Source organism: Patella vulgata, chromosome 7, assembly GCF_932274485.2.
Source record: "Patella vulgata chromosome 7, xgPatVulg1.2, whole genome shotgun sequence".
In the NCBI taxonomy this organism is placed as follows: Eukaryota; Metazoa; Mollusca; class Gastropoda; family Patellidae; genus Patella; species Patella vulgata.
Window position 1 is genome coordinate 3,833,058 of NC_065885.2, and position 15,190 is coordinate 3,848,247.

The 15,190-nt window shown below is 34.3% G+C and overlaps 1 protein-coding gene across 1 annotated transcript in view; it reads left to right on the forward strand.

Moving 5' to 3' along the window:
• Nucleotides 1–297: 297 nt before the first annotated feature.
• The window catches only part of LOC126827119 (endothelin-converting enzyme homolog), a 38,326-nt gene continuing 23,433 nt past the window's right edge, over nucleotides 298–15,190 (forward strand). Inside the window, exons 1-2 of the mRNA XM_050556322.2 lie at nucleotides 298–492; nucleotides 8,857–8,901. Of these exons, the coding sequence (XP_050412279.1) occupies nucleotides 490–492; nucleotides 8,857–8,901 (48 nt within the window). The 5' untranslated portion in view covers nucleotides 298–489. The remainder of the gene's footprint in view (nucleotides 493–8,856; nucleotides 8,902–15,190) is intronic.

A 15,190-nucleotide genomic window follows, 5' to 3' on the forward strand; every position in this document is an offset into this window, starting at 1 on the left:
GTGCGAATATATGGTAACCGTAAGAGAGTAAGCACGCACCCGCCAGAATATAGTGGAAATACAGAAACAGTCTGTCATGAGACTAAGAGTAAGAGCCGCAGACGTTTCATGCTTTCTTTCTTTCGATAAAGTGAGCTACAAACGATTAAAGACGGTTACAAAAAGATGCCGACTAAAAAGAGACATCACAGTGTTTTCCCTCATCTAATCTATAATTTACGATAGAAGACCGATTGCGATGAAAATGTCAAATAATGCATCTAATTAGCTAACAGACGTCAGAGTTAACACCTTGTGAATGAAGCGCACCTTCTTTGACTTTCAGACCTGTACAACAAGACTACAATCGAGACTAGAGGTAAAATGGCGACCAAAACAAGTCATCTTGCAGGCGAAGTGGCACCAACACATTAGTGAAAAACGATGCCTTGTTTTTGAAATTTTCCGTGTAAGATCCTATTTAAGAAAAGTTCATCAACCGTTTATCAGATGGTAAGTAATGACAATTACTCTCGCGTTATAATTGCCTTCTTTTTATCGATTTTCTGCAAGGAAATTGTAATTTTATCGGTTGCCAGTGTAGTGCCATTATTGGCAACCAACTTCTGTACCTGGCAGAAACCCGAGCTTCAAAGTAGACGAATAGAACGATTTGAGTGTAAATAATGACTACTGAATAGATTGAGAAAAAACGCAAACGGTGAATTATTTAGATCTTGATTAAAAAAAAGTAATTAAACAATTGCATATATTATTATAATAATAATTAAACATTGGTATTGATTAAAAAAGTTGGACTTAGACTTATTAAATAAATGATTAGGCCTTACACATCATTCCTTTAAAATTAAAAATTCTATGAATGCATGTCTTTTTATTAAATACAAAATAACCAACTAATATTATTCAAGCCTATGAAAGTTGATTGTTTGTTTATGACAAATTAATCACTGACTTAATTAAAGATTCTTAGAGAATATGGTAACAAAATTGATTGCATATTATAAATACAATAATATTTTTTTGTTTGTATTTGATTAAATGACATTATCAATTGCATTGAGAAAATGAAAATAATTAATTTTGAGTAGCCTAATAGCATGATCATTTTCAGATTAACCCTGTAGACTTGCCCACTGTACAACTCAGTCATAAATTAAGAGATATTTAAATGTAGGCTATAATAGGGCCTATAAATAATATAGGGTCGGAGACAATTGACAGATTTGTTTCAAATTATATGTACAATCTAATACTTTATTGAGTAAGGTCACATCAAAGTAAAAGATAAATATTCCCACGAAAATATTTATCGGGTATTGTACCGGTAGTTATTTCTATTAAAAGTGTGGCAAGTTTTGTATAGGTCTAATAATAGTATAGTATTAGAATTCTTGTAAGTTATATACTGGCCAGCACTAAACCTAAACTATAAACAATAAAGACTACTCAAAGCACACACAAAGTTAATTCTTGGTTATGTTCAAATTTTTGTTTGTTTGTTTTTTTTTAATATTTAGAAAACAGGACTCAGGAGTGATCTTTAATTTAAATTTAAATATTGAAAATGTTGGAACAGATTTTAAAGCTAACGGCAGGGCATTCCACTTCAAAGCCGCTTAAACTTCAAATGATTTAAAATCAAATTTTTCAGTTTCTACGATGATACTGTAATAAAAACAAACAAAAAAATAGAAAAAAAAATAGAAAAAGTTCGAGCATTACCATGTTTTTATTAAGTATAGAATGAATAAGAACAACAAATGTAGGGACTATTTCTATGTTTCTCATTTTCTCTTATCTAGTGACATTCAATTATTCTTTTGAATTGTCAAATTTCCTCTCACAGTCTCATATAACAACTTTTGGTCTTCAGTGAGCAGAAATCCGTCAGTGTATCTGTTATCGCTCGTTACTTCAGTCAGTTATACAGAAGGATAACTCGTGTTTTCCTTTTGCGTTCGTCACTTCCCTTTCTTAAAAGTTTCATAAAGCATCTATCGTAGCAATGATCTCTGTGTTAAAATTATGTAACATGTTTTACCAGTTCTAGCACATATGTGATAATGGCTGACACCAATATTGTCATTTAACATTTAATCTGCTTCCTTGGCTTCATTCACATTGAAAAGAGGCGGATCAAAAATACAATTTATAAGCAACATCCAACAATAAGCTGTCCCCATCATAAAGGAATGAACCAATCTGATTAAAATACAGATCTATATTGTATCGTTTTTTTATACTTTCAATGGCCCCCACTACATGAAGATCTGACAAGTTATAGTGGTAGTACACGTCAGGGACCAAACGAGCGACTTTTGACCCTATGACGTCAGACATTGATTAATCAATCACCGTTGACGTTTCTAGTGGTTTACCCACAGATCTGTAGATCAAAGGGCCAAGAACTCTCCGTAACCGATCGTTTCATTGGCTAATCCCCTCTCATCATCCAGAACACGTCAATGATAACAACTGTTCCGGATCCTAGTGTAGCAAAAGCAAGTAAAACGAAATTTTGAACTATAAAAAAAACGAAAAGAAATAGGATTTGTATTTTAATCAGAATGGGAATGAAAGAGGGGTGTTTGATCTGTCATTGAGTCAAGTGGTATGGTTTCAACTCAAGGCAAACATATGTGACATGGAGTTGGGTCGCTTGCCAAACCTTGTGGGTTTTCTCTGCATCCTCCGGTTTCCTCCCGATGCTAAAGACTCCTACACGCAAGCGAATTATTGAAATATAAATTACCACATGTTAGTCCCAAATTGACCTAGTGTGTGTTGAGTGGACTTAATTCCCTCTCCCTCTCCCCCTTTCCCTCTCTCTGTCTTTAGCAAACAAGGGTAGATGAAAAGAGAGGAAACATACTGTGCTACCTAATTATCTCATTCGTGGCTTCGAAGTCATAATAGTCTCTTAAAGTCTCGATGCCCTGATCTCATTGACTTGCCTAGCAGTTATTACCAAATATGGTTAATATCTTCAGTCACATGTCCATGTGCGATTTCTATCTGAAACCCTGTATAGAAAACACCAGGTTATGGTGGACTGCTGTTAGTGATCACATCAAATACTGATTTTAATATTTTGAATATTGTAAAATCTCTGAACGTCATTTCAAAAATTGAGGAAAGCCCCTCCAAACTAAAATATTGTAAAAGGTGCATCTCTAAAAGCAATACCACAAAAAAAAAAAAAAAATCATTCAGAATTTAAAAAGATACATGTATGCTGATTGGAAAATTTGACAACTTAGGCTGCCTCTAGCTGCAGACGACATAAATGTCACATGGTTAAAAAACCATCACAACCTGTATTCAATTCTTGGTTAGATTGTTTTGATGGGTCTGTCTTTAATCGAATTGAATAAAAGGCGTAAAGAAAGACATGCAATAGGCAAATTTAGATCCTGTATAAGGTATCTTTAAAACAGGGCAATTGTTACAGAGAAAGAGAGAAAAATGGGGTTTAACATCCACTCGACACAAACTAGGTCATTTTGGTACTAACATATGGTTCAATTCCATTCAATAGCAGTGAGAAGAAACCGGAGGACGCGTAGGAAACCCACAAGGGTGGGCACTAGTTACAGTCATATCTATTGTCAGATTTGACTAACTGGTATTCAAATTGACTGGCTAGTCAATATAAACACTTTATGAAATTAGACTTTCAAAGAATTTAATCATTACATTTATATTTTTTGTTTTTAAAATCACTCGAAGAAAATTGGGGTAATGCTAAGAAAGGTCATATGTGGAAAAACTCTTTCAAAAATGACATTTATAAGCTGTGACTAAATTTTATACTACGGTTACGTTCGCAAATAAAACCGATTCTGTATCAGTAAGGTGAGAAACACACTGGTAATCTTCAGAATTTACCAGCATAGTTCTCCCTGGTGCAGGATGGAGGGGCTGTCAAGAACAGTATCTAGATGTTCGGACGGGACGGAAAACTGAGTTCCCATATACACATTGGAATTTACGTAAAAGAACTCATGACAGAATACAAAATAAAAGTAGGCCGCAGCGCGGCTGTCCAGGCAGTTTCCTCGATAGCACACTGTATGGCGTATGCCAGTCTTCATTAGTCTTGTCAATGTAGAACTGAAGTATAATTAACAGCTTTTACATGAAGCTCATTTTGACTCATATATTATAAAATATTGCAGTCCAAATTTGTTCGTATTGGTATTAGCATTTAAACGATTATCTATTTTGACTGATTCTATGTTAACTTTATGTTAATTTTATTCTAATGTATTCATTGGCTGATATTGTTATTTCCACTATTGACTGTGTAATGTACCATTAGGTCACACCAGTTTTATTTTCTGTTTTTCGGGAACACATGTAAAAATTGAAGAGTCCAGGGGCCTGTTTCACGAAATTTTAACTAAGATAAAGTCCAAATTTTAGTAATTTGATTGGATAATATTAGATTGATTTTAGTTCTTAGCCAATCAAAATTGAAGTATCTACTGAAATTTGGATTTTATCTTTAGTTAAGATTTCGAGAAACAGGACCCTAGGGAAGAACGATCTACGTCACATTTTTGTCTCTTTGCATAAAACCCAAAACAGACTTTTCGACAAGAATGCTTGACACGAACAGAACAACAAGTGGGTTTAATTACAACTTCAAAATGATGTTTAACACAGACCATAATTACCAGTACAACTGACTTTAACTTTTCAGGCAAATTAAGGTTAAAGGGACAATGACACTCTTGCTGGCTTGACAGCTCCAGAAATAAATAATAGCCTAGATGTGTTAGTGTCCTACCTGTTGTGTAAATTATCCATTAAATCCAATTTTTACTTGTCCAGAGGTTTCAAAAATATTTTTAAATCCAAGTCACATTTGAAAAGCTTTACGTCAGGCTTTTTAAATCATTTAGTTGAATTTTTCCAATTTTTTAAATTAGGTGTGTTAAGATGAAATTTGTATCATCAATTAATTGGAATATTGTAAAATAGTACAATTTGTTGACCAGAATAAAGATTGGGACATATTATTCAGTTACAACAAGAGTGGTATTGAGCCTTTAAATAAAGGGTACGATGGACTTGTATTTGTCCGGGAGGCCATTTCAGAAGGACCTTGGTTTGATGTGACTTCGATTGTTTTTACCTGAAATTGATTGTTCCACGGAAAGCTTATACAATTTGGTACCAGATGGAGCCATTAACTGGGGTTCGTTGAAAAAGTGACTTAAATCATTCTTCCCCTGGGCTCTTCAATTTTATTTCTTAATTCTTCAGGGACATATGTAAAAATTGTATTTATTATTTCTTTGGGAACACCTGTAAAAATTGTCCTTATTTCTTCGGGAACACCTGTAAAAATTGTCCTCCTTAGTTCTTTGGGAACACCTGTAAAAATTGTCCTTCTTATTTCTTCGGGAACACCTGTTAAAATTGTCCTTCTTATTTCTTTGGGAACACCTGTAAAAGTTGTACTTCTTATTTCTTTGGGAACACCTGTAAAAATTGTATTTCTTATTTCTTCGGGAACACCTGTAAAAATTGTCCTTCTTGTTTTTTCGGCAAAAGGACTAATTTAAAAACCTAAAGTATTTGGTTCAAAGGCTTTTAGTTCCAAAATTTAAAGTTTTGAAATTTTAAACAAAATAACTTTTGTGTGATTTAAAGATACATTATGGAAGATTAGATAAAGAGCTAGAAGTTCTCACTATAATAGATAAAAACTAGATGATGTAAATGGATTTTGCTGAAAATTTCAGTCATATTGCTTCACTCTAAGCCAAGAAAACCTTATTTTAAAATCTCTGTAGCCTCGATTGTCATCGTTACCACTGTCACGATAATTAACAAAGTCTCGATTATCCATTTTTGCGTTTAATCATCAACAGATGTTGAACAGCAGATCGGATTCAAATCAAAAGAAAATCGGACACAAGATGGCATCGAGAGTTGATTATGGTCTGGATAAGTTAATTAATATCTAATTAATAATTTATATAACATTTCAGGCCTAAAGAAAGACCTGCAATAGGCAGATTTACCTCTTGCATAATGCATGGGCTAAATCTATTTGTTAAGGCCAGCTCAATTTTGAGATGTAAATAAGGTTAGAGCACATGATTGTTGGCGAGATTGTAGGTTAGGTTTAAGAATTTGAGGGAGAGGTCAAGTCTCCACATAAGCACTGACCAAGGATGATGTAAATTTGGTTCGTGATATTTCCTAGTTTTATTAAAAAATACATAAAATACATTAGATTAATATACAAAGTTGGTTTTGCTGTTTTTTGTGTTGGGGGCGCTGATGGTCTTCCTTTGGTGCTGCTTGTGGTATTCTGGTTTCAGAAGAAAAAAATGGAATAAATTTGAGGCTCTCGGGTGAGAGCCACATTAGTGTTTTTTTTAATAAGGATTGGATTTTCTAAAAATGAGGTTTTTTTCACTATCCCGTGGTTAGGGCTAGGGATTCTTATAACTAGTTGATTTTATTAACTAAGGGTTAAGGGCTTGATAAATTCTTTGCTTAGGGTTAGGTTGACGACTGGTGTTATTTAGTCTAATTTACTGTGCACTAGGATGTCGTTCAGATTTTTATTTTTAGAATATGCAATTATAAGATTCTGTGTGAAGATTTTCGGATGATTTTCTTGGAGATCAGTATAAGGCATGTTTAAAGTAGCTAAGTCTCTAACTTAATATCATCCAAAATCTTCAACATTGAAAACACGATTTATTTGTCAAATTAAATCAACATTCATGTTGTGATCTTACCGGAAAAAGATGGGCTTTTGATATCCAATATTTAAGACAAAATAAACATTTTACCATTCGTGTACCATAATGCGCTTCAGCCCCAGTTGTATCAAGAGACTCGAGGGACGAGGCTAGACACATTGCACCAAATCAAACGGCGTATATAGACTGGAATAACCAGACGCTAGAAATTTGCACTCGCTTGAGACTGCTGGCTTATTTCGCCGAACATAATTGATTTGAAATTGGAGTAAAAACGGAAACCATTGAATGTAAATCAGTTTATATACATTCATACTACAGTATTATATGCGTTGCGACCCACTTTTGTCAATTTCTAGGTCCCAAATGTTAGCAATTTAGCTCCTTTAAGTTGCTATTTGTTTATCAACACACAGAAAATTAAACTGATGTGGCCTAAATACTAAAAGCCCTGTGTATATATATATATATATATATATATAAGTGTATAAAGTAAATGGTAATATAAAATGTTAATGTTGACCGGAAAGATAAATTTATTGATTTCTGTAACAATTTCCTTTGTGATTAGTGAAACAATGACATTTAAAGGGACATGATGATGTTCTTCTGGTGATGTTAAAGAGACATTATGTAAGAGCTAAATTTGTCTTGTAGATTTTTTACCTCAAATGTTAGCCTATATAAATTTTTATTTAAACATTTATTTAAATGAGAAGCAAACTCTCTGGGCATCAGATGGCTCCGATTTTAAAGTTACAATTTCATATTTTTAAGTTATATTTTTAAAATGTATTAAAATAAAGCCCTAAAATAGATGGTATCTATAAGCAGTCCTACCTTGTTAAAGAATAATCCTATTAATACTATAATTCACTATTGCCAGTTGAATTGGCAAAAATATCATTTTCAACTTCAAATTCAAACGTTTGAAGATAGCTATTCCATGGTGGAATAGGAAAACAAGGGAGGTAATTGTGTTGTTATTTCTGTTGTGAAGATTTTTAAGTGTGAGAAAGATAACCTATGATCGTATAATAGTGAGTTGACAACCTACTGAGCAAAAGACATAGAAATAATTACGTTTTGACTTTCTTAGAAAATATGAAATTGTAACTTTAAGTAGATTAGAACTCCACGGACATTTTAAAGAGTTTCAACTGGAATATAGATAGTCAATGCTACGTTTGGCATTGAGTCATCTGGCGTGGTTTCGATTCCCTGGTTGTAGGTGACAAGGAGTAGTGTCGCCTGTCGAACGGGTCCTCCAGTCTCCTCCCACTGCACAAAGGAATTATTGAAATAAAATTGAACTATATGTGAGTCCCGAAATGATCTAGTTTATGTTGAGTTGAGGTTAAACCCCATCTCTCTCTCTCTCTTTTTTGAGTAAGGTCACCTCAAATTAAAAGATGAATATTCCCACGAAAATATTTATCGGGTATTGTACCGGTAGTTATTTCTATTTAAAAGTATGGCAAGTTTTGTATAGGTCTAATAATAATATAATTAATATAATATTAGAATTCTTTTAAGTTTTTAATATTTGTCTGAGAACGAGAATATTTTTATGTTTGGCCTATTATGCATTGACGGGTTAATTACATTGTTAAGGTAGTAACTATATTATATTTTCAAAACATGGTGTAGAGTTCTCTGACAATCGTGGTATATCAATTACGCCTATTAGCACCTGTACTGTTTAAAACAACGGAAACAAGAAGTATGTCAAATATCTCTGATTTAGTATACTAGTTCTGTGATTTCCGGTGATCTGAGGAGAGTAATTGTTTGAACTATAAACACAATGACGCTGGCTCGCTAGCCTGGAGGTCAGGTGTTCAATTCCTGCATTGGTTGAGAAAGTCCATCAGGATTTTGTCTAGCTGTCTAGTTGTTTGTATGGGACAAAAAAAAACCCAGGTTGTGTGTATACATTGGCGTGTCCGTTAAAGATCCCTTGGCAGTTGGAATTCGATAAGGCAAAATTTCCCTCATAGCGCACTGTATGGCATATGCCTGTTTTCAATAGCCCAGTCAGAGTAGAACAGTAGGATGTTAAACCCTATTTCATTTTTTGTAATTTGTCTTTTGTTAATATAAATTTGTAATTTTAATTTAACAGTTTACCATAGCTGGTCACAGAATGTTTGGGATTCAACTGAAACAGGTAAATATTTATATATTAACATTTATATATTTCTTATAATTCACCAGTTTCCCTCATAAAACACTGCATGACATATGTGACCGGTGATAACAAAATGAATCTTAAGTCGCAGAAGTAGATTTCTAATTATACATGCACATCTTGATAGCCAATCTGATTAAAACACAGATCCTATTTCATTTCTTTTTTTATAGTTCAAAATTTTGTTTTACTTGTCTTTACTACACTAGGATCTGGAAGAGTTGTTATATTAAGCTACCAGCGTTCTGGATAGCGTGAGGTATAAGCCAATGAAATGGTTCGTTATGGTGACTTCTTAGCATGCAAAGCATGGAACTGTGGGTAAATCACTAGAAATGTCCGCACTGATTGATTAATCAATGTCTGACGTCATAGGATCAAAAGCCGCTTGTATGATCCCTGACACGACCTTCGAGTACAACTTGTCAGATCTTCATGTAGTGTAGGCTATCGAAAGTATAAAAAAATACGAAACGAAATATCAGATTGATCTTGATAGCCCAATCTGTGCAGAAAAGTAGAATGTTGAACCTGATATGATTTCTAATTTTAATTAATGCCCTGTATATATTCTGATTTCCATGTGACCTAAGATGAATTTGTATTCTACATGATATTTCAGATATTCTCTAAGTTATTGCCCTTGAACTTCAGAAATATCTCAGGTTGTCAAGTGGTAAGGACACTAGTCCCTCAGTTAGATTGTTCGTTGCTTAAATCGTAGCGTAAGCTGAGAGAAACATTTACGATTTGTCATTCGGATTAAAATACAGGGGGCCTGTTTCACGAAATTTGAACTAAGATAAAATCCAAATTTTAGTAATTTGATTGGATAATATTAGATTGATTTTAGTGCTTATTAGCCAATCAAAATTGAAGTATCTACTAAGATTTGGATCTTTAGTTAAGATTTCGAGAAACGGGGCTCTGATCTATATTTTGTTTTTTTATACTTTTGATGGCCTCTACTACACGAAGATCGGACCAGTTGTAGAGGGAGGTCGCGTCAGGGGTCATACGAGCAGCTTTTGACCCTATGACATCAGACATTTGATTAACAAATTAGCGTTAATGTTTCAAGTTGGATACCCAGTTCCGCACATCACACACAACAAGAATTCAGGTTATATAACAACTCTTCCAAAGACAAGTAAAACAAAATTTTGAACTGTTAAAAACGAAACAAAATAGGATCTGTGTTTTAATCAGGTTATTCTGTGTGACTAGTTGTTCAGATGGGATATAAAAACTAAGTTTGACCTGCGTACATATTGCACATGTTGTTACCATAGATTTCAGTTTCAAAATGACCAAAGTATTTGGGAGCCACGGTGGCTAAGTGGGTAAGATGCTGGCTCGCTAGTCTGGAGGTTGCGTGTTTGATCCCTGCATTGCCTGAGAAAGATCATCTGGATTTTTCGGCATGGTTTCTCCTTGTCAGTGGTGCAGGACGGAGGGCCTGACAAGGACAGCAGTCTAGTCATATGGATGGGATGAAAAACCGAGGTCCAATGTACACATTCGCGTGCACATAAAAGATCCCTTGGCAGTTGGAATTCGATATATAAGAGTAATTAGTAGCGTGGCTGCACGGACAAAATTTCCCTCATAGCACACTTTATGGTGTATGCTCGTCTTCATTAGCCCAGTCCGAGCAGAACAGTAGGATGTTACACCCCATTTCATTTCATTTCTGTGAAAGCAAAATGAGCCTGAAGATATTATGAAAGGTAAAACTTTAAATTAAAGCAAACTAAATTTTTTTTGATATTATTAGCCTATTTCGACCTGCAACTTGAGACCCATTCTGCTGTCACAGGTGACATATACATTGTACATGTAGATCTATTGTTCTACCTATAGCAGAACTGTTTAAAATGTCAATTTCTGCTGTGGATGTGTTTAGATAGCGTGTAAATATAAATTGTCTATATTTGTACTTGACAGAAATAAATTGATTTTTCTTCCATTACTGGTACTAATCTTTAAGCAGATATAAAACATGATTACACATCTATATAAATATATACTCTTCAAAAAAAGTAAGGAATATTGAAATGCAAATACCTATGCAGGTTGCGATATGATAAATAGTCATGGACACTTGACATGCTTTGAGAGTATGTTCACAGATGAAGAACTTTTCTCCCTAACAGAACCACTGAGCTGCACGTGCGACACACAATAGCGCCATATACGTGGGAGGGGTTCATTGACAAATTTGACACTTCAAGGAAGGGTTGATGAAAACTGCCGCGTGCTGGTTTATCCTATCCATGTTTGCTTTCCTATCGGTTCTTGCATAAGATTTACTGTTAAGCGCATCTTTACTTTAGTGTTACGTTTAATTTGATCGGGAGACGTGTTCGTCAGCGTCAGCCGACAACACTGCAAAAATTGACTGTGGCACTGCAAGAGAAGTGGGTCAGATTGCCCCAAATTGCGATTGGATGGTTGATTAGGAGCATGCCACGATGAATTGCTGAATATCTGAGGATTGATGGAGCAATTACTCATTATTAAGACAAAAATCAAAAACGTCCATTTTCACTTTTGACAGTGTATCTCTTTGCGAGTGTGAGATAAGCCGCCCATATGAACTGTTTATGTTCATGTGTAGGCAATTGGCCTGTTATTAACATACACTGGTTACCTCTAATAAAAACAGCAGTGCATTTCCGCAGTTTTGTATTGTTTCTGAATATCCCCTACTTTTTTTGAAGAGTATATATATATATATAGATATTATAATCCAAAAAGATTACCACAACTGTAAAGCTGCATTACATTGTTCCACGGTAAAACGATTAAAGGCATGTCGACACAAGCTTTTTTTTAACAGTGGTTAAACATACATTATGCAAGAGCTAAATCTGCCTATTACAGGTCTTTCTTTAGGCCTGAAATGTTATCTAAATTATTAATTAGACATTAATTAACTCATCGAGACCATATTCAACTCTTGGTGCCATCGTTAGTCTGCGATACTGGATTTGAATACATTTTGTGATTGATAATTTAATGTAAAAATGTATAATCAAGACTTTGTTTTTTATCGTACTGACATTAGTAATGATGATTGAGGCTAGCCTAAAATTCAAAAGCTAATATCTCGGTTCAAATTAAAGCAATTTGAATAAGATTTTCAGCATCTTCTATTTATGTTATCTAGTATTTAACTATCATAGTGAGAACTGTCAACTCTTTATCTTATCTCCCATAATGTATCTTTAGATAATATTTTAACATTTTTAAAGTACTTTTCACTCCTCTGAGAGCTTGTTATAATAAAGTTAGATATTTACCTATCTCTATAGACTAGTCATTTATTCAGGATAGCCGGTACGTGAATTTTATTTTAAAAATTATGAACAGGTGTATCTGTTTGTTGTTATTTTCTGTGGTAATCATATATATATATATTAGCCTATTCAGAAAATAACATTCTACATAACAAATCATCTAGAATTATTTTTTGTTGAAGTCTGGTTATATTTTAAAGGTTCTGATTTCCTCCCACGGGGGGACCACGTGGCTAAGTGGGTAAGACGCTTGCTCGCTAGCCTGGAGGTCGGGTGTTCGATCCCTGCATTGGCCGAGAAAGTTCATCCAGATTTTCCGGCTTGGTTTCCCCCTTATCAGTGATGCAGGATGGAGGGCCTGACAAGAACAGCTGTCTAGTCGTTCGGATGGGATGAAAATCCGAGGTCCCGTGTACACATTGGCGTGCACGTAAAAGATCCCTGGGCAGTTGGAATTCGATATAAGAGGAGGCCGTAGTGCCGCTGCCTGGGCAAAATTTCCCTCACAGCACACTGTATGGCGTATGCCCGTCTTCATTAGCCCAGTTTAGGAGCAGAACAGTAGGACGTTAAACCCCATTTCATTTCCTCCCAAGGCTGAAGACCCATACATATACAAGTGAATGGTATTTCCTACCACAACATTATTTTTATCTTCCTTTTTTCTTCCTTTCTTTTTTTCCATATCAATTGTACGACTTCAACTGTCAATTACAATGTATTAGAGAGGGTAGGCATCAGTAATTTTCGTAACTTTTGTCCCAATCCATTGGTACTATATTTATGTTCTAAACACAGTTTTCAACCATTTTGAGCTGATATTTCACATTATTATAGTTTCAAGCAATTAAAATTACATACATCGTAATAAACACTGTAACCCACGTATCATTTAATCTTGTGTATCTAGCACTAATTTCTTTCACATTCGTTTAATATCAAATCTTTGTTTAAAAATCATTTAAAATCACCAAAAATCATCTAATTTGTACTTGAGTCCAGTTTAAAGCTGACTGATTAATTTTGATAATGAGTGTCCAATTTACAAGTATTCAATTTCCTGACCACTGTTCAAAATTTAATCATTATACATCAATATTCAGTTGGGTTGTTTATTTTGTCACAGTGATTGAGAAATTAAACACTTATAAATTGGACACTCATTATCAAAATTAATCTGTCAGCTTTAAATTGGACACAAGTACAAATTAAATGATTTATGGTGTTATTAAACAGTTTTTCTGAATTGACCTAGTTTGTGTTGAGTGGATGTTAAACCCCATTTCTCTTCTCTCTTGTAATTGCCATGTTCTCGTTTGTCATTAGACATCATCTCGACGAATTCTAAACAATAAATATTGATCCCGCGAATATATCATTCTTTAATTGCGTTTAAGCAAATTTAACAATACCCTGTATAAAACTCTACGAAGACTAGTTGAAGGTACAGTATGTGTTGACTTGATGTGACAGCTATTCAGATTGTGCGTTGGGCGTCAATAAAGTTTGCTGTCTTTACATAATCAATACGCAATTTGCAAGAATGCTTGAAGCTGAAATTAACTCTTGTATCGTATATACCGTGAGAATTTTCACACAACATTACATGTTTTTTTATATTTTTTTTTCAACATGCACAGAATTCTAATAATCTTGAAACTTCCTGACATTATGTTAACATTGATGTGACAGTTTTTATATCCTATATCTTTGGCAGGTTATAACAATGCATAGACTCATATTCTTTAATACAAATTCGAAAAAAGGTGAAGAATATAAATGCATAAATTTCCCATCTTGGTAATAGTGACTGGACTATATACTGAAAAATTCTAAAAAAGTACTGAAAACTACAGAAAAAAAACCCCTGAGAAATACCGAAATATATTTTCTGATACTAATTACCCCAAAAATCAGAAAAACACTGAATACTAAAAAAATCAGAAAAATACCAAAATACCAAAAAATCAGTAACAGTAATTACAGTAGAATCTGTATGAGCAGCCACTCCTATTCAGCGAAATCTCCTCGTAAGCGGTCACGATAAATTCCCCCCCCCCCTCGGTAAAAATTCTATTGTTTCATCTCTTTATTCAACGGTCACTCCTCTAACGTGGCCAGCGGTCACTATTTTACTAATACATGTAAATGCAACAAAACATCGCCCATTCAATGGCCATTGTTGAATGATACCATCTTGTCGTTCTTGGTAACACCCCCGCTAATCCCGTGAGTAGTAGTTAATTAACTGGACCCTCACTGATCAGGTAACAAGAAATGTAAAAATAACAATCAACCCGGGATTATCTGTTAATTAATCTTTTGTTTTATTAAACGACTAACTTGATCATTTTTTTCACGCGTAACGATACATTATTTGATACTGATTGAATAAAATAAAAGTACCGAGTTTTGTCACGATCATCTAGTATCTCTTTTCCATTGCCACTTTGTTGTTAAATAGATGATTAAGCGCCTCCTATTATATTACAGACAGAGTTACACCCCCTGTAAATAGGTGATCAATGGTGCAGGATCAAGGGCCTGGCAAGGTACAATGTATAGTTGTTTGGATGGGGCAAAAAAACATGGTCCAGTGTGCACATTGGCGTGCAAGTAAAAGATCCCTGTGTGTAGTGCCGCTGTCAGGGCAAAATTTCCCTCATAGCACACTGTGTATGGCGTATGCCCGTCTTCATTAGCTCAGTTCGGAGCAGAACAGTAGGACGTTAAACCCCATTTCATTTTATTTATTTAAACCAATCAATGTATCCAAAACTATTCCGTCCATAAAAAAATGATTTTTGCGGACTCAAATTTTCTACATTATTTCAATCATTAATTTTATCTAAAAAAAAAGACCGAATGCGTTTGATTATGGTGTCGTTTTAAAATCTATTATTTTTAATAACCTTTACCCCGATATTTTAATTTCTTATCAATGTTTATGGGTATTAGATGGCTGC